Below are 15582 nucleotides of genomic sequence, written 5' to 3' on the forward strand. Positions count from 1 at the left end.
AGAGCAATGGTTGCATCCCTACAGGGCCCAAAGGATGGAGGTGTCCCTGGGCACTTGGCTGGCAGGGGGATATTCCTATCTGAGAAAGCAGATGTTGCTTAGGAGCTTTCTAAGCGGTTTCTCCTCCCTCTCAGAATTGCTGCTTGGAGAAAGAATTTAATCCCCTTTTGTTGCACATATAGGAGAGAACAAAACCAAATGCCACCTGGAGAAGTTTCCTGCTGTTGTTCTGCAGGGTTTGGCACCAGGACCTGGATAAGCTGTCACTGCAGTGGATGGGATCAGAGGGTGACAGGTGCTGGCACAGCACAAACCCAGCCCCACGGCATCACACCAAGCAGCACCAGGGCTCTGCCAGCGTGGTGAGGGGCTGCAGGGCTGCAACCACACAGCTGTTCTGCATTTTGGATTTCTCCCCCTTCCAGCCTCGTTAGTATTGAAATTAAAAACAAGTGTTTGCAAGTTGGTGGCTGTTCTCCAGGACCCTAATTAGTAAATCTCTTCATCCCCCCAGGGCTGCAATCTAATAATAATAAAAAAGAAAACACACACCAACCCCAAACAAGCCCCAAACCTTGTTTGATGGATCGGGAGTGCTACCGAAACAGTCGGGAGCGGCTCTTCCTGCTTAGTATGGTAATTAAACACTTCAATTGCAATTATTTTTGCAATTAGATCAGTCTCTAATCGTTATCATAGGTGGCACAGCTTTGGGTGGGGTGCGTTTGTCAGATCTTCCTCCTATAGTTTCAGAGGGAAGGGTGGATGCCGCGGGTGTTTCTGGCCCGGCCCCGGCTGGGGGTGCTCCGGGACAGGGAGGGTCGGGCCGGGAGCCGCAAGCAGGGGGAGCTCCGAGCCCGTAATGCTGCCCGGCCCGGGGGGCCCGGAGCCGCTTTGCTGCCCTCGCTGCCCCCCGGCTCTGGGAGCGGTGCGCTCGTCCCTGCGGTTGTGTTGTGTGAGCGCGGCGGAGAGGAAGGGGTGGGGTACAGGGGGTTGGGGGTTAGGGGGAGCTCTTCTCGAGGTAGAGTGTGCTTGGAGAAATCAATCGTGCTGTTCTGCCTCTGTGTTAAACGGGATTTTGTATGGCTGAGTTCTGCCCAGGCTCGCTCGCAGACATCCTGTTTTTGCAGGCTTGGCGTTGAGCTCTGCGGGGGAAAAGAGCCTGGGGGCAGCCACGCTGCTCGGCGGCTCCCGTGGCTCCGGATCCTCTCTCCTTGCCGTGGGGCTGAGGTTGTGAAGCCCACGGAGAGCAGGGGACTCCCCAGTACCCCCGAGTTGGGCTCCTCTTTGCCCCGTGAGGATGCTGCAGGGCCGCGCGTGTTGTGATCGTGGCCGTCGATAGCTCTCCTGTCACCTCACCCCCTCTGCCGGGCCCCCCTGGGAGGTGGATGTTTCCTTTTGACGGAGCACCGCGGGGCGTAGTGCCGGTCCTGAGTTGGGCTGTCTGGCATCGAGGCTGCGGCTGCATCTCCTTTTCCCTGCTGTGGCTGAACCTCAGACCTGCTGGGGTACGCCCTGGCTCTCAACCCATTAACATAGGGCTCAGTGCTGGAGGTGTCACGGCCCCTGATGGTGGAGGTTCTTCTGTGCTCCCGGTAAGAAATGTGAGCAGGCAGAGGCCTTTCCAGCATCATCTGGGGAGACAGCAAGTGCCACGTACCAGCACAAGGATCCTACAGGGGAACAGAGAGACCATTCAAAGGACGTGCAAGCATTTGCTTGCCCCACATTCCTCTCCCTGGCATGAGGGATTCTGCATTAAGCATCTGCTATGGTTGAGGGGGTCTGTGGTGCAATGAGGATTCTGGTGTGAGGATGTTCTCAGCAGAGTGCAGCTGTGTGCTGAGAGCTGCTGAGGGGCAGAGCTCAGCAGTGGCACCCAGAGCTCATCTTCTGACACTCCTCAGAGGAGCTCTATGTTGCTTTGTGGCTTTTTCTGCTCGCTCTTCCCCTCTCTGTGGGCCAGCAGCAGTGGCTGCGTTGTCACATCTGCAAATAACTGAGTCAAAGTGACACTCGTGGGCGTGCTGGGGTCAGCAGTGCTCTGCCTCAGAGTGCTTCCTCTCCCTCCTTTGCAGGTGGGTGCTGCGGGGCTTTGCTTGGCTCCTGCATTCAGATGGGTCCTCACATGAGGTGATATTTCCTGTCCTCACTTCCATGTCACAGAGAGGAAATCTGTGGCCGCAGCAGGACCTCAGATCTGCAAACCTCTGCATAGATCAACCGTGCTTTGCTGTGCCAATTAGATTAGAAATCTCTTGGGGGAGATTGGCATCTTGTCTCTGCCTTGGGGAAACTAAATGTTGTTCAGAAGATGTGAGCATCACAGAGGGAAAGCACAAAGAGCACAACTGGAATTGGCTGTCCCTCTGTCCTGCTGGCTAGGAGGCTTGAGACACCTCCTGCCTGGGGGGCGGGGTGGTGGTAATTTGTCCCCTCGGGAGCAGCCTCTGTGCTGTGCCCTCCCCATGCTGTCACTTCTGTATGTCACACCCCAGTGGGGCCCCATACGTGGGGCTGTCAGCATGACCTTGGCTGGGATGTGCTCCTCTAGCTGCAACGTGTGGTTGACCTCATTTTTCACCCCCTGGGCACAATCAATACAGGAGAGCCCACGTTATCAGCATGCAGTGTTTAAGAGAGAGTGTGTGCAGGTCGGGATGACCTTGCCCAGTCCTTGAAGAGGAGGGCTGCGCAGAGTGGCTCTCAGGAGCTCAGAGGCATCCCATTGCACGGGGGCAAGTTGCCACATCCTCTGCCCAGTGCTGCTGGGGGCAGTGGAGATGCCCAGTGTCAGTCTCCCAACTTGGGAGTCCAGTCAGGTGGTGACTCATGGCGCTGATGTAGGCTTGAAAAAAAACTGTGCTGGAAAGCTGTGATCTGGCACAGCTGCCTCTGCAGTGCAGAGTGGCTGTTCCCAGCATGGGCAAGGGGAGCTGGCAGTGTCTCTTCCAGAGCATCGTGAAGTGTTTTTTGTACTCTCACACTTCAAAAGCAGCTGGGGAAAGAGGAGGGGCAGCTCTGGGTAGTTGCCCTGGGTTTGGAGAGCAAATGCTCCCAGAGGGAGGATGTACCTCTGGTGCTATTGCTCCCTGCACTGCTGACTTTTGGGATGGGATGGCTGGACCCAGAAAAATGCAATAGATGTTCCCATTCATTAAACACAGCAGCACCCTGAAACCCCAGCCCTCTACTCACCCTGCAGCCCTTGCCTCTGCTCTCAGGTTTCTCCCCAAGGGAAGTCCAGCTGTGTCCTTTCTTCCTTGCAGAGTGCTGGAAGAGGGCAGCTGGGAGCGGAGGCCAGGAGATGGGGTGGCTGAGGCTCACGGGAAAGCTCTGTCACTGGAAAGAGTGAAATTGCACATGGAGATGTAAAGAGGAGATAGGCTGGTGCCAGCATGGGTGAGCCTGCGGGCTTTGCTCTGCGCACACCAGTTGCTGCCTGCATGGGGTTGAGCCCATGGGAAGGAACAGGATGTGGTGGCTGGGACAGGTCCTGTCCCACAGGAGTAGGACTCTGCTTTCCATTTCTGCTTCTTTAGTGAGTTCTTTCCCTGTTTAATGTGTGGCAGGGGGTGAGGAGTTGCAGCCCTGCATGCTCCCCACTACCCCTGGAATTGCTGCCTGTGTCACAATGGCTGTGCTGCATGTTTTTTCCATAGAAGTGATGGGTCTGACTCCTGTTCCTATGCTTGACATCTCCTGAGACCATTCCTGTTTCTCTAGTATGTTTGCTAGTCTTTCCTTTTGCTTCGTAACAGGAAAAAACATAATGGGCAACATTTCAAAATGCTTTACCCTGAACAACCCCATGGGGCTGCTCTGGGCAGAGCTCTGCTAGGCTCCAGTCTTATTTGGAGGGAGATATGGGTTTGTGAGTGATATGTGCTGCTCTGTTCTGTTAATGTGGCTGGAAGAGAGGGACCATGTCTCTCTGAGCTCGGGGTGATACTGGCAGTTAGGGTTTGGGTGATTCCTGCATGGTCTTGGGGTCTCAGACACCCAACGTGTGCATCCCTGATGGGGAAGGGGAGAAGTGAGAGAGGCCCACGCCATCCTTGATGCATCATTTCCAGGCAAGTGAGTAGGCAGATAAACAGGGAAAGTAAAACCAATAACTCAACCTTCAGCCCTCACATTTACTTTTATCTGATCACAAGCAGAAACCACAGCAGTGATGCTGGCTGGTATGGGGAAGAGTTCTCTGGATTTAGAAAGGTCAAGAAACATCCCTGTCTTTGTGTCTTCCCCTCTGCTTCCTGTAGTGCACGATATGTGCCCCACTGCAGCACTGCCTGCTATTCAGCCTCTTCCCTCCAATGTTCTGCTTCATTTGGGCACAAATCCAGAGAGGAAACATTTATTTCTCTTGCTGGAAGGAGGTGAGAGATGCTCACCTTTTTGCCGGTCTCATTCAAATGCACTTGAGTGTTAGGAAGGAGTCAAACCTGCCCAACTGACTGAGCCCAGCACCTGATCCAGCCTATTGCTGGGCCATCCCCCCAGGGTTCTCTGCCCTCCCCTGGGTACGGGCTGTAATGCTGTGCAGGAACCAGCTGGTGTTTTGCATTGCACAAACAATTTAGTTAAATAAAATCCCACGTGGTGCTCCACAGGAGCAGCACAGGTTTCCTTCCAGCCCCGTCTGTGTCTGCAGAAGCATCTTTACTGAGCCAGGCATGTGCCTGAGTGTGATACTCGCAGGCTGAGCCTTTCGCACCACTCTGCCCTCTGCTTCACCTCCCTGCTTTCTCCTTCCTAAGGCTTCACACTGTGTTTTGGGGACGGCACCAAGGGCACGTGCAGCAGGGAGGGAAAGAACAGCTTATCGGTGGGATGGAAAGTTTCTGGGCTATCAGGGGGTTATCAGTTGCTGCTGCCTGGAGGTTAGATTAGGGTCTGGGAGCAGCAGCTCACATCATGGCACAGCATGTGTCTGTGTTCTCAGGTGGGCCAAGGAGGTGCAGGCTGACTACATGAGATGGGGGTTCCTGGGCACAGTGCTTGCATCCTATCCGTCCTCCCCATCACTGCACCCCTTCCAAGGTCCTGCCCCTGGTGGTGCTTGGGGTACTGCGGGGGGGATTTATGGCTCTATGTGTGGTTGTGTTCCCAGAAAATTTTCCAACCTTATTTTAGCTATTTTTGCTCCAGAAATGGGAATGGAACTTGCTGTTGGCTGTGTTCACTGTTGGGGCAGACTGAGAGCGGCAGTGCTGGGTGTCTGAGCTGACAGGGTTCTGGGGACCAGCAGTGTGACTGTGGGGCAGCTCTTACCTCTGCAGGGCTCCATCTGCCAGCAAGATGCCCTTCCCATTCCTCATCTCCAGCTTCAGGCATTTCCCCTCCTGCCCATCCAAGCTCCTGCCCCGGGGCTGACCCTTCTGTAGGGAGCTCTTGGGGTCCCCTGTCCTCCAGCAGTGCAACAAGTGCTGGTATGCCACCCGAAAATCTCTGTTGAACGTCCCATAGAGGATGGGGTTCAGTGCTGAGTTGGCATAGCCCAGCCAGAGGACGATGGACATGGGTGTGCCTTTCACACTGCCGTCCCCCCAAACCCCTCGGTACGTGAACACTGTGAAATAGGGGAACCAGCAAATAATGAAGGCTCCCATCACCACTGCCAGCGTCACAGTGGCTTTGTGTTCCTTCACCATGGGTGGCATGGGGCTGTTGCTGCTGCAGCACCATGTGTGGTTTATCCTCTTGGCTTGCTCCCTCGCTATCTTGAATATCCGGTAGTAGGTGATGCACATGATGACCAGAGGGATATAGAAGGTGAGCAAGGAGTCCACCAGTCCGTACACAGAGTTCACCTCCAGCTTGCACTCCCTGGTGCAGTTGGGTGTTGTGTTCTGAACTGCTGTCCCATTGGTATTCCACCCCAGGTGGATGGGGAGGAAAGAAACCATCAGTGAAACTGTCCAAATAACAACCAAGCCCACAGCCACGCGGGATGGGGTGACCAGCTGCTGGTAGCGCAGCGGGGTGGTGACGGCGAAGTAGCGGTCCAGGCTGATGATGAAGAGGTTGAGGATGGAGGCCGTGCACAGCATGACATCCAGGCTGAGGTAGATGTTGCACAGTGTGCTGCCGAAGGGCCACTCGCTGGTGAGCTCATAGAGGGCGGAGAAGGGCAGCACCAGCAGGGCCAGCAGCAGGTCGGTGATGGCCAACGATACGATGATGCAGTTGGTCAGACTGCGGAGCCGGCGGTCCAGAGTGACAGCCAGGCACACAATGATGTTACCACAGAGAGTGAATATGATGAGCAGGGCCAGGCAGGACCCAACCAGCAGCTGCAGAGGGAAGTCCATGTTTTTTGAAGGGTTTGTGAGGTTGCCACATGGATCCATAGTGCAGTCGCATGGGTGGAATGGTTCTGCAGTCAGTGACTCTACAGGTGCTTGGGGTGAGCCTCTACCAGGCAGCCCTGGAGTTCCTTCCAAACCAATCTTGGGCTTATGATGGCCTTGGAGATCACAGTAGAGTCCCCTTCACGCATTCAGCCTTGTCTGCTGAGTGTGACGTGACCTAGGAATGATGTGCCCCTGCAACTTTCTTGTGTGACCTGGTCCATCTGGGGCTGGAGCTGATTCCCGTGGCACTGCTGGTGGGTGTCAGCTGTTCCCTTCTCTCCTGCAAAGCCCAGCAGGGTCAGATGCTATGGGGTCAGGTCCTACGGGGTCTCATGCCTGCCTTACTCTGTGTGCTTGGGTCAGAGATGGTGGCCAGCAGTACTCGTCAGGGACCAAGCTTCTTTACCTGCGAACAGCCTGCAAAGAGAGCACCAGGTCAGGGTCATAGTGGGCAACAGTCCCTTGGGCAGCCCCTCCAGAAATGGGGTTTCTGCACCTCCCTGGGTGTCCTGGCTCACTTAGACCTGGACTGGAGAGTTCTTTGGCAGCTGGGGACAGCAGACCCTGCTTGCTGCCTGTTGCTTTGGAGTGCCCATGTGGAGTAGGGGTGGTTTCAGAGGAAAGAAGTTCCTACAGGCTTGTGATTAAAAAAAGGGCTGGACTGAAATGAGGAAAGAGCTTTCCAGAAGGAGCAGTGCACTCGATTTATGCAATCTAGTAAAATTAATCAGCTGTGTGATTTATGAGGCTTCACAGCTGAACTTCTTAAACTTTGTGCCTGCAACAGCACTTTGAGCAGTCCCATGCCTTGTGCTGATCCCTGCTGTTAGCCACATTGCTCAACCAGCTCAGGGAGGAGATTTCCCATTGCTTAGAGGCTTCTGCTCCCCTGACCAGAGCAAGATCCAGACAGGTGCTGGATGCTCCGAGGGGAACTGGGAGAAGTGAACCCGTGGGGGTGGCCCACACTGGGGCACTGGGATGAGGGGCACGGGGAGGTGGCAGAGTGGCTCCTTGCCTCCTGCTGCAGCGCAGGCTCTCGCCATGGAAAGCTCTTTGTGCACAAAGGATCGTGGCACAAGCTGAGTGCTTCCTGCTGATGGCAGCCAGGAGAACAGGTTGTTCTCAGAGAAGGGTATTTCCAAGTGAAAAGAATGTTTTTCCTATTGCTCCTAACGCGCTGGAAATGGCAGGATAAATTATAGGGGGAGTAGCAGGCTTAGAAAAATGCAGTGGGTGGATCACAGCCTCCCGTGTGGCTGCTCTGCCACCCACCAGCAGCCACTCCTGTGCCAGCTCACATGGGCTTGGCTGAGGCCGTGCTGCTGGCCCAGCACTGCTGCAGGGCAGGGGCTCTGCTGCCTTCGTGGTGCCCGCAGTCACAGCATGGAACCTGGTCATGCTGCCCATGCCCAGTGGTGCTGGGTAGGACCCTCCTGGCAGGGTCTGCTCCTTCTGCTGTATTCAAAGCCCTCTTTGCAGGCCGTGCTGTGGGGCAGCTGATCCTGCAGGCTGGGTCAGGAGGAGCTCTGCTGCATCTTGCTTCTCCCATTAGCTGACGGCGAGGAGCAGACCTCTGTATTTCTTGGGCAGGAAGTAGGAACATTTCTAAGTGTGATATGGAGCTGCCATCCATGGGGATGGTGCGTCCATCTCTGCTGAGAAGGGATGGGACAGGACTCGTGGGGGTGGATATGGGATGCTGCACCTTGGGCTAGTTCCAGGCACGGTGCTTGCAAAGCCAAAACTTGAACTCTGGTGGGAGACTGTCCCATATTCTATACTGTCTCATGGAAACGTTCCCCAGGTGATGGCCACTGGCACACAACTCTGCAAGAGGAGTGGCACTGCATGGCAATGCATCCTGGCCTGGACCTGTTTTTGGCCAAAACTCTCTCCCCAAACAGCAGAGAGCTGAGCAGTGCAATGCTGCTGGGTCGCCCTGAAGTTCCTTTCCCAGCAATACGGGGCTCAGACGGACTCTACCGCTGCGAGAGCTGGTCAGGTGCCAGCTGTCTTCCTACAGACACCCTGGACTCCCTAATAGCCACATACTTCTGAGCTATTTTCACTGCTTGGGGCAGTGACCTTTGCCTTTGGTCCCTAAGCGTGTGAACTTGTGACAGCCATTTGGTTTCTGTTGAATTTTAGAACCTTTGGTTCATCTCCTGTAGTCCCTTGTCTGGTTCAGCAGTTCTCCCAAGATTCTCACCAGTACATTTTCTTAGCAACTTTCCATGTTCTGAATCAAGATCACTAATGAAAGCTATTAAACAAAAATGTGTCTTTAGTCTGATCTTTAAGGAACTCTATTAATAGCCATGAGTGCATTAGCTTCTCCTACTGCAGCACACTACGATCTTCCCCATCAGCTCGTACTTTAACCTTACAGTTCCTGAAGTAATTCCTGCATGAATGGATGTTTTCTGTTCTGTGGAAGCCCGTGGACATTTGATTGGCTTCATTCTCATTTAAAATGCTGATTGTCTCCTCTAGGGTTGGGGCTGTGATTTGTCTACGGGAAATTCTCATTCACTCTCCCTTCTTCTTCCTCATCCCTCGCCTTTTAGCATCGTTTCTTTTGGCATTGTACATTTGGGCACTTTGAACACTTTTGCATGGAGGGGATGGGATGGTTGCATCAGGTTCTGCAGTGCCAGTAACATTTGCTGCTCTCCATTAGTGTATTCCCTCTTCTGGCTTAATAGATTTGTAACAAAATTATTAAAAGCAGATGGACAGGAGAGAACGCTTGGCATGTGCCTGGACATGGCAGTGGGTTTGGGGAGTATTTCCAGGCCCCCAGATCTGAGAAGTCTCCCTCTCCTGCATTATATGAAGCAAGGTGCTGGGACATGTCTCTTATGGGCAAAGCTGATTTCCTGACCCCAAAGAGCTCACAGCAAGGTGTCACGGCTTTTTCCAAAACTGTGCTGAAGTGTTTAATCAAGAGATTAAACACTTGGGTTCACCAAGAGGTGCTTGTGACAGCACAGTGCAGCAGGGAGGGGATTTCTGCTGTCACTAAAAAGGATGTTTGAGGTTTGGTGGTGGGGAGCAGGCAGGGCTTGAGGGGCACGGGGACCCCAGCAAAGGGCTGTTCCCATCTGGTGCTGTAAGCGTGCACTGCTGATGATGTACAGCAGCAATTGCTTCCTGTGGGGTAAGCAGAGGGGCTGGGAGGCAGGAGCCGATCCCATCAGGGCTGCCAGCCCTGGGAGAGCAGGGGCACTGTGTATAGGAGTGTTCAAGGTACCCCTGAATGCAGACAGCCCAGAGAGTGATGCAGAAATAGGCAGAGAGCCTCCAGCATTTCAAAAGTTTGCTCTTCAATGACTGCATGAGAGGTGAAACTGAAAACAGAAGCTGGCGGACATGACTTTTAGCTGCAGAAGTGAGAGCAGAGAAACTTGGATTCAGCCTCCTGCCCAAAGCCCACAGCTGGGTTGGGGCACAGCATCCCTCTGGTCCTGGGGGCAACATCCCCTCCTGTGCCTGGGTATCGGTCCAGGGGAGCAGAGCAGCTGGGCCAGGGTTGGTGTGCTCAGAGGAAGAGCTCAGGCAGCTCGGAGAAAAAAGTTTACTTAGGAGTAAGGGAGAAGTAAGTAACCTCGTGGGGATGCTGCTGGGGAGAGGTGCGTGCCGAGGCAGGGCAGTGCTGCTGCCCCGTGCCCCCTCTCTAACCTGCTGTTCCCCCTGTCCGCTCCCACCAGCAGAAGCCCCCAGGCTGCCCAGCGTTCCGGGCAGGGCGTGATGGAGATGGCACAGAACGCAGAGCGGGACACGCTCCCACCCACCGACCCCTCTGAGCTCTCGCTTAGAAATCCCTTCAGCACTGGAACAACCAAGAGGAATAAAAAAGTCAGGCAAAAGCTTTACCTGGGAGCGGTGCCGGCGTTCTGCAGCCCTGCAGCAGGTGGGAGCGCGGATCACCGTGTGCCGGAGCAGCGCGTGTGCGAGCGGCGGCCGCCAGCTCCGTCCCTCCTCCTTGCCCACCAACATCCAGGCGGCTCGCTGATTGCGCCGTGAGTCACAGCACCGGTGGGTGGGATCAGAGCCCTGAACTCAGACTCCGAGGTTACTATCCAGTCCAAGTCGAAATGTTGAAAGGAGCCGGGCGCGCTGCGTGCAGAGCTGCCCTGAGCCGTTTCTGAACTGTGCCGGAAGCATCCTCTGCACGTGCGGTGTCACAGGGAGCCAAGCCAAGTGATGAACAGCAGGGGTGGCCCTCTGTGCTTCTGGTGTCTTTCGTCTGTCTGTGGGTTTCCACGAATGCTAACTGCTGGGCCAGCTGTGTGGGGAGCTGCTCCCCCTTTCTGCTCTCCCTCTTGTGCTGGGCTGTCTTAGAGCTCCGTGCTGCTGGAGAAAGTAATGCTGACCATTTCCATGCCTCCCCAGCTAGCAACCAAAGGGCTGATGTGTCGTGCTGCTCACCGTGTGCACCCTGGGCTCCCCACGCTGGATGGAGCTGGGCTGCAATCCTCACCTCCACCCCAGCCAAGCAGAGACCCCAGCAGCCTTGGTGCACAAAGCAGAATGGCCTTGATGTGTTTGTCTCTGCAGACCCAAACCCAGCTCTGTGTTTCACAACCTGGGGGTCTGCTGGAGCTTCAGAAGGTTACTGCTGGGCAGCAGCAATGTGGTATGCAGGGAGGGAATGCTCTGCAAAACAAGACTCAAATCTGCTCAGGAATGTTCACCAGCTGAAATCGCTGGGGTGTTGACTCCTTCTGCCCCTCAACTCTGCTCGAGGAGGGATCTTTTGGTCTAGAATCTGTCTCAGGATGGGAAGTGCCCTGTAGGAATATGCAACTCTGGTTATGGGGGCAGAACCTCTCCAGTCTCATTGCCCTAATCTCTTCTAATGTAATGTTCTTGCTGCCTGGGGGCAAGAAAACCCCTCAGGCTCAGAGCTGAGCAAGCTCCATCTTCTCTTGGGAAGCTCATAGGGATCAGAGCCCTGTGAGGATCCAGTAGCCCCATGGGCAGGGACATGGCAGCTGGTGGCTGAGCCACTGTTGCATCACAGCTGACACCAGGGCTTGCCAGAGAAACTCATGGACTGGGATATTCCCCACATGGGCAGGCATCCTGTGAGTCTCTAATGAGCAGTTTATTAAAGGCCAAGGCAATGCTGGGAACTGTGTGTTGGGAAATTGCAAGTGAAGTCAGGGAAAGTTTGGGACTCCAGGAATAAAGTGCGAGGTTTGGCAAATGTGGGTGCTGTGGGAAGCTCTGATGGGAAGCTGTGCCTGGGGACTAACAGGGCAGCATGGGGCCAGGGGTCCTGCTGGGCTCCAGCCATGGCTGGGTAGGCCAGCACTGTGCAAATGGGACTTTTGTGATAGGCTGCTTCCTCTATGGATGGGAGAGACTGATGGCTAACTTTGATCATCAGGACGCACAGCACAGCTAAAAGATGAGGATCTCCCAGATGTGTTCAAGTGATTATATATATTTGGAGTGCCACTAGTGCTTGCTGTTCCAGGAATATCTTTGTCCCCAGGCAACTTTGCAATACCAAGACCAGGGAAGAAAAGGTTGCTCGAGCCTTTTCCACCCTCCCAGATGCCGCAGTGCCGATCCCGGTCAGACCCAGGATCCCATCTGCTGTGCTGCAGTGTCAGACTGAAGGCACAGCCTGTGACGTATTCCTGTATGTTCTCATAGTGCAGGGAGAGGATGTTAGAGGTTTATTTCCAGTTTGTTGATCTAGACAAAGCTCTCCAGGCTCTGATGAGGATTGGAGGGTGCTGGATTGCTGGTATTAAGCATCCTGCAGCTGGCTAAGGGCTACGTGTTTTACATTGATTGAGGCAAGTCCTCGACCCCCACCCTAGTGCAGCTGTCCACAGATGACACCTGGGGCAGGCACCTCTTGGGGTGGCCAAAGCCAGCTGTGACCCTGGTGGAGCCTGCAGAGCTCCATGGGTGAGGAAGAGGCCTGGGGAATGTGACCTCAGAGCAAAGCCTGTAGGGTTCTGCAGGAGCAGGCTCTGTATCCTATGTTTCTTTCTAGTTTTGCAACCGTGAAGTAGGGCAGGAACCTCCCTATCCCTGAGAGGAGAAGCAGCCAAGGGCTTAGTCTGCAGAAATGAAGATTAATTTAAATTTACTCGTTGTGAAAGTCACATGCTGGAAGGAATTTCTTAAGGAAATTAAGGGGTCAGACTCAGTCCCAAAGGCAGCCTGGAGCTCAGCACCTGGCATTGCCTGCACACAGCCCCTGTGCAGCCACCGATGTGAGAACAGCTTGGGGTGAAGGTCCCACTGCCTGGATGGGGTCACTAAGGGGGGGTGATGCCTGAGGGGCAGCTCTGGGGACACTGCCATGACAGCACCAGGTAGATGGGTTGGGGCTGTTGCACTGTGCAGGAAGGGCACAACGAAGGCCTGCAGGAAGCACATATCCATATATATATATTTTTCCCTTACACAGCCTGGAATGAGGCCAAAAACCTAGGGCTGGAATCTCTCTCCAGACAATTAATTATTGTGGAGAGACAATTTGTTAAGCAAGAGAGGCTTTTAATTTGCAAGAGCTCATCTATTCTTATTGTATCTTTTAAGCTGAAGGAAGCAGAGTTGATCAAAATAGGCTGGGAATAGAAGATTTTAATTTAGAGGCTATGTTCAATGTGCTGACAAAAATAAGAAACGGCATTCTCAGAAGAGCATGCTCCCCCCAAAACCCGGCTGGAGCCTGCAGGGAGTGCTCAGGAACAATTCAGATCATTAGGAATATGCTTGAAAAATTTTTTAGCGAAACACAGCTGGACTTGCTCAGAAAAGGACCGTCCTCGGATCTGTGGGGTGAGCCCTCATCTTTCCTTTGCACAGCACTGAGCTATAGCACAAAGTATGTGGCAGCTGTGTAGTGCGAGGTGATGGTGAAGGGGGGTGGGATGGGTTGTGGGTGCCCCATCCCTGGAGGTGCCCAACGCCATGGATGGGCCCTGGGCAGCCTGAAGTGGCTGCCAGCCCACGGCAGAGGTTGGAGCTGGGGGGGCTTTGAGGTCACTTCAACCTTATCATGATTTCAAGAGAGATGCGGTGGCTCTTCAAAGCCATTTGCCCAGTCTCCTTCTTGCACTTGTTCAGTGAAAGTAGCTATATTTAGAAACCTTTGTGAAGTTGTACAGTGGAGCTTTTCAAAGGAATTTTTTTTTTTCTTTGAAACAACTTATTTAGAAATGTATGCTTGTTATGTGTGCAGTAGATTAGGCTGGGAATGGAAGCAATAACCTTTCCTGCCATGGCTCTGAATGCGTCTACAAACATCCCAACTCATTGTCCCAATTCAATGGGAGTTTTGGTAACTCCATGCGCAGAAGTCATTTCTTGTCTAGTTTAAGTGCCGCATGAAATAGCCACTAACTGGAAATGAGACGCTGCTTTGTCTCTCCAAAATGAGCATCGTGCCCTCAGGCTATGGGTCCGTGGGAAGGAGCGGCTGGAGGAGAGGAGCCAGCCTCCAGGCAGTTCAATTGGAAACAGAATCAACTGCGAAAAAAATAATAATCTGTAATGAAGTGAAGACAAAAGGGAAAGAGGGTAGAAATTGAATTAGAATTGTGCTGGTTCCAGCAGTCCCCTGTGGCCCCTTCCTGGCTGGAGGGAAACTGGGCTGATGGGGCCGTTCCTGTTGGGGTGCAGGAGGGGGAGAAATTCAAGGGTAAATCACTGCAAAGCACCGCTGGGCTGTGCAGCAGGAGCCCATGTGCAAGCAGCTGGGGCTGTGAGCTGCTGGGGGGGACTGTTCTGCTGCAGATGAAGCATGTTGCAGGCGTGACTTTCTGCTTAGCAGAGATAAGGATTTTCCTAGAAATATTGAGAAACCAGATGGCGACTCAAGTACTGCAGTTCTGGGAAGGAGAGGTAGCACTCACACGTATGACAAAGGCATCATTCATGACAACCTTCCCCATGCCATGACCCGTGACCGGAGCTCGCTGCCCTCTGACTCCTGGTGCCAGAGGATGTGATGCTTCTACTTCCACCTCCTCTCGTCTTCTCATGCCCTCTGCACACCCACAGGACATTAGAAATAGTGTACTTTCATTTTGGATTGCGCTAAGCCTAGCTTTAATCCATGCCCCATCCTTCCTGTACAGCAGCTCCATTTTTTCTTTCCTCCTTTTCCTCTGATGTGTAAGGCTAAAACTTCTCTCGCTATTTTTCTTCGCATCCTCTGCAAGAGCCAATTCAGCCTGACCTCTGCCAGTTCTCCCTTTATGCTTTGGGCGTTTCAAGACATGGGAGTAGGCTGCCCTTCTTTCTTTGCAGCACGATCTCTTTACCCTTTTCCTTATCAGCTCTCTCCATCTTTTCATCTAGCTATTTCCTTAGCCAGCACAAAAGCCTTTCCTGGGCTTGAAATGCATGTCTCAAAGATTGGGCATGTCCAGCTCTTGAGAACTCAATGGGAATGGCAAGCACTGTCATTGAACCAACCTGATGTGCTGGTTTTACAATAACAAGGTCACATATCCCACTAGTTTTATGGTGTTGCTGCTCTCTTTTTTATTTGTCTTAAGAAAAAAATTAAAAATTAAAGTAAGTTTTGTCACTTAGATATCTGAATACATTATATGTTTTACAAGGGCTGCTGTGAAAGTAATACCTCCTATTTTACTATGTTGGTCCATGATATCAAAGGCAGAGATGTTGGTGGGATGGCAGCAAAGGCTGAACCTTCCTACCAATGTGCCACTGCATGCTGTTGCCATGAGACAGATGGCAGCAAGGGGCAATCTGACACAATGGTGTCTGACATGGACGTACAGCTGAAACAAAGATGGGTAAATGAATTCCTCAGTGAGAAAAAAAATGGCACCCATTGACATTCATTTCTGAACATCTATGGAGACCAAACAGTGGATGTAGTGCAGTGAGGCTGTGGGTACATTTCAGCAGTGGGGACAGGTTGATATGAATGTGGCTCTTGTTTATCACTGGTGAAAATGCATCACTAATGGTAGTGTCTGTGTTGAAAAAGAGTGTTTTGTAGCTGAGAATTTGCCCTAGTAAGTAGTGCTATCATGCACTTGTAATTTCCATGGAAACAATTAGGAGGCAATACTTTGGGAGCACCCTACATAGATGTAGCCCTAGGCAATTCCTCTTCACTCAGTGCAGCCCAGGCAAACCAAAACGTTGGATGCCCAAAGGTGCCAAGCCACTAAAGGAGCTCTGTGTGCATGCTCCAGAGCTGCTGCCCAGC

General features: G+C 53.1%; 1 protein-coding gene across 3 annotated transcripts; it reads right to left on the reverse strand.

The window, feature by feature from the left end:
• Nucleotides 1–625: 625 nt before the first annotated feature.
• Nucleotides 626–11429, reverse strand: HRH2 (histamine receptor H2). 3 transcript variants are annotated; one of them, XM_090150756.1, is made up of 5 exons: nt 10239–11429; nt 5278–6776; nt 3433–4372; nt 3199–3342; nt 626–1673 (listed from the first exon to the last, which is right to left on the reverse strand). In XM_090150756.1, the coding sequence occupies exons 2-3, from the start codon at nt 6354–6356 to the stop codon at nt 4330–4332; spliced, it is 1122 nt and encodes a 373-aa protein (XP_090006882.1). In that variant the 5' UTR covers nt 6357–6776; nt 10239–11429; the 3' UTR covers nt 626–1673; nt 3199–3342; nt 3433–4329. The 3 variants fall into 3 exon arrangements, with proteins under 3 accessions (XP_090006882.1, XP_031454046.1, XP_090006881.1); XM_031598186.2 differs by lacking the exon at nt 3433–4372; XM_090150755.1 differs by having other exon boundaries at nt 3199–4372.
• Nucleotides 11430–15582: the final 4153 nt, after the last annotated feature.

Source organism: Phasianus colchicus, chromosome 15 (genome assembly GCF_987193195.1).
Source record: "Phasianus colchicus chromosome 15, bPhaCol1.hap1.1, whole genome shotgun sequence".
NCBI classification, from domain to species: Eukaryota; Metazoa; Chordata; class Aves; order Galliformes; family Phasianidae; genus Phasianus; species Phasianus colchicus.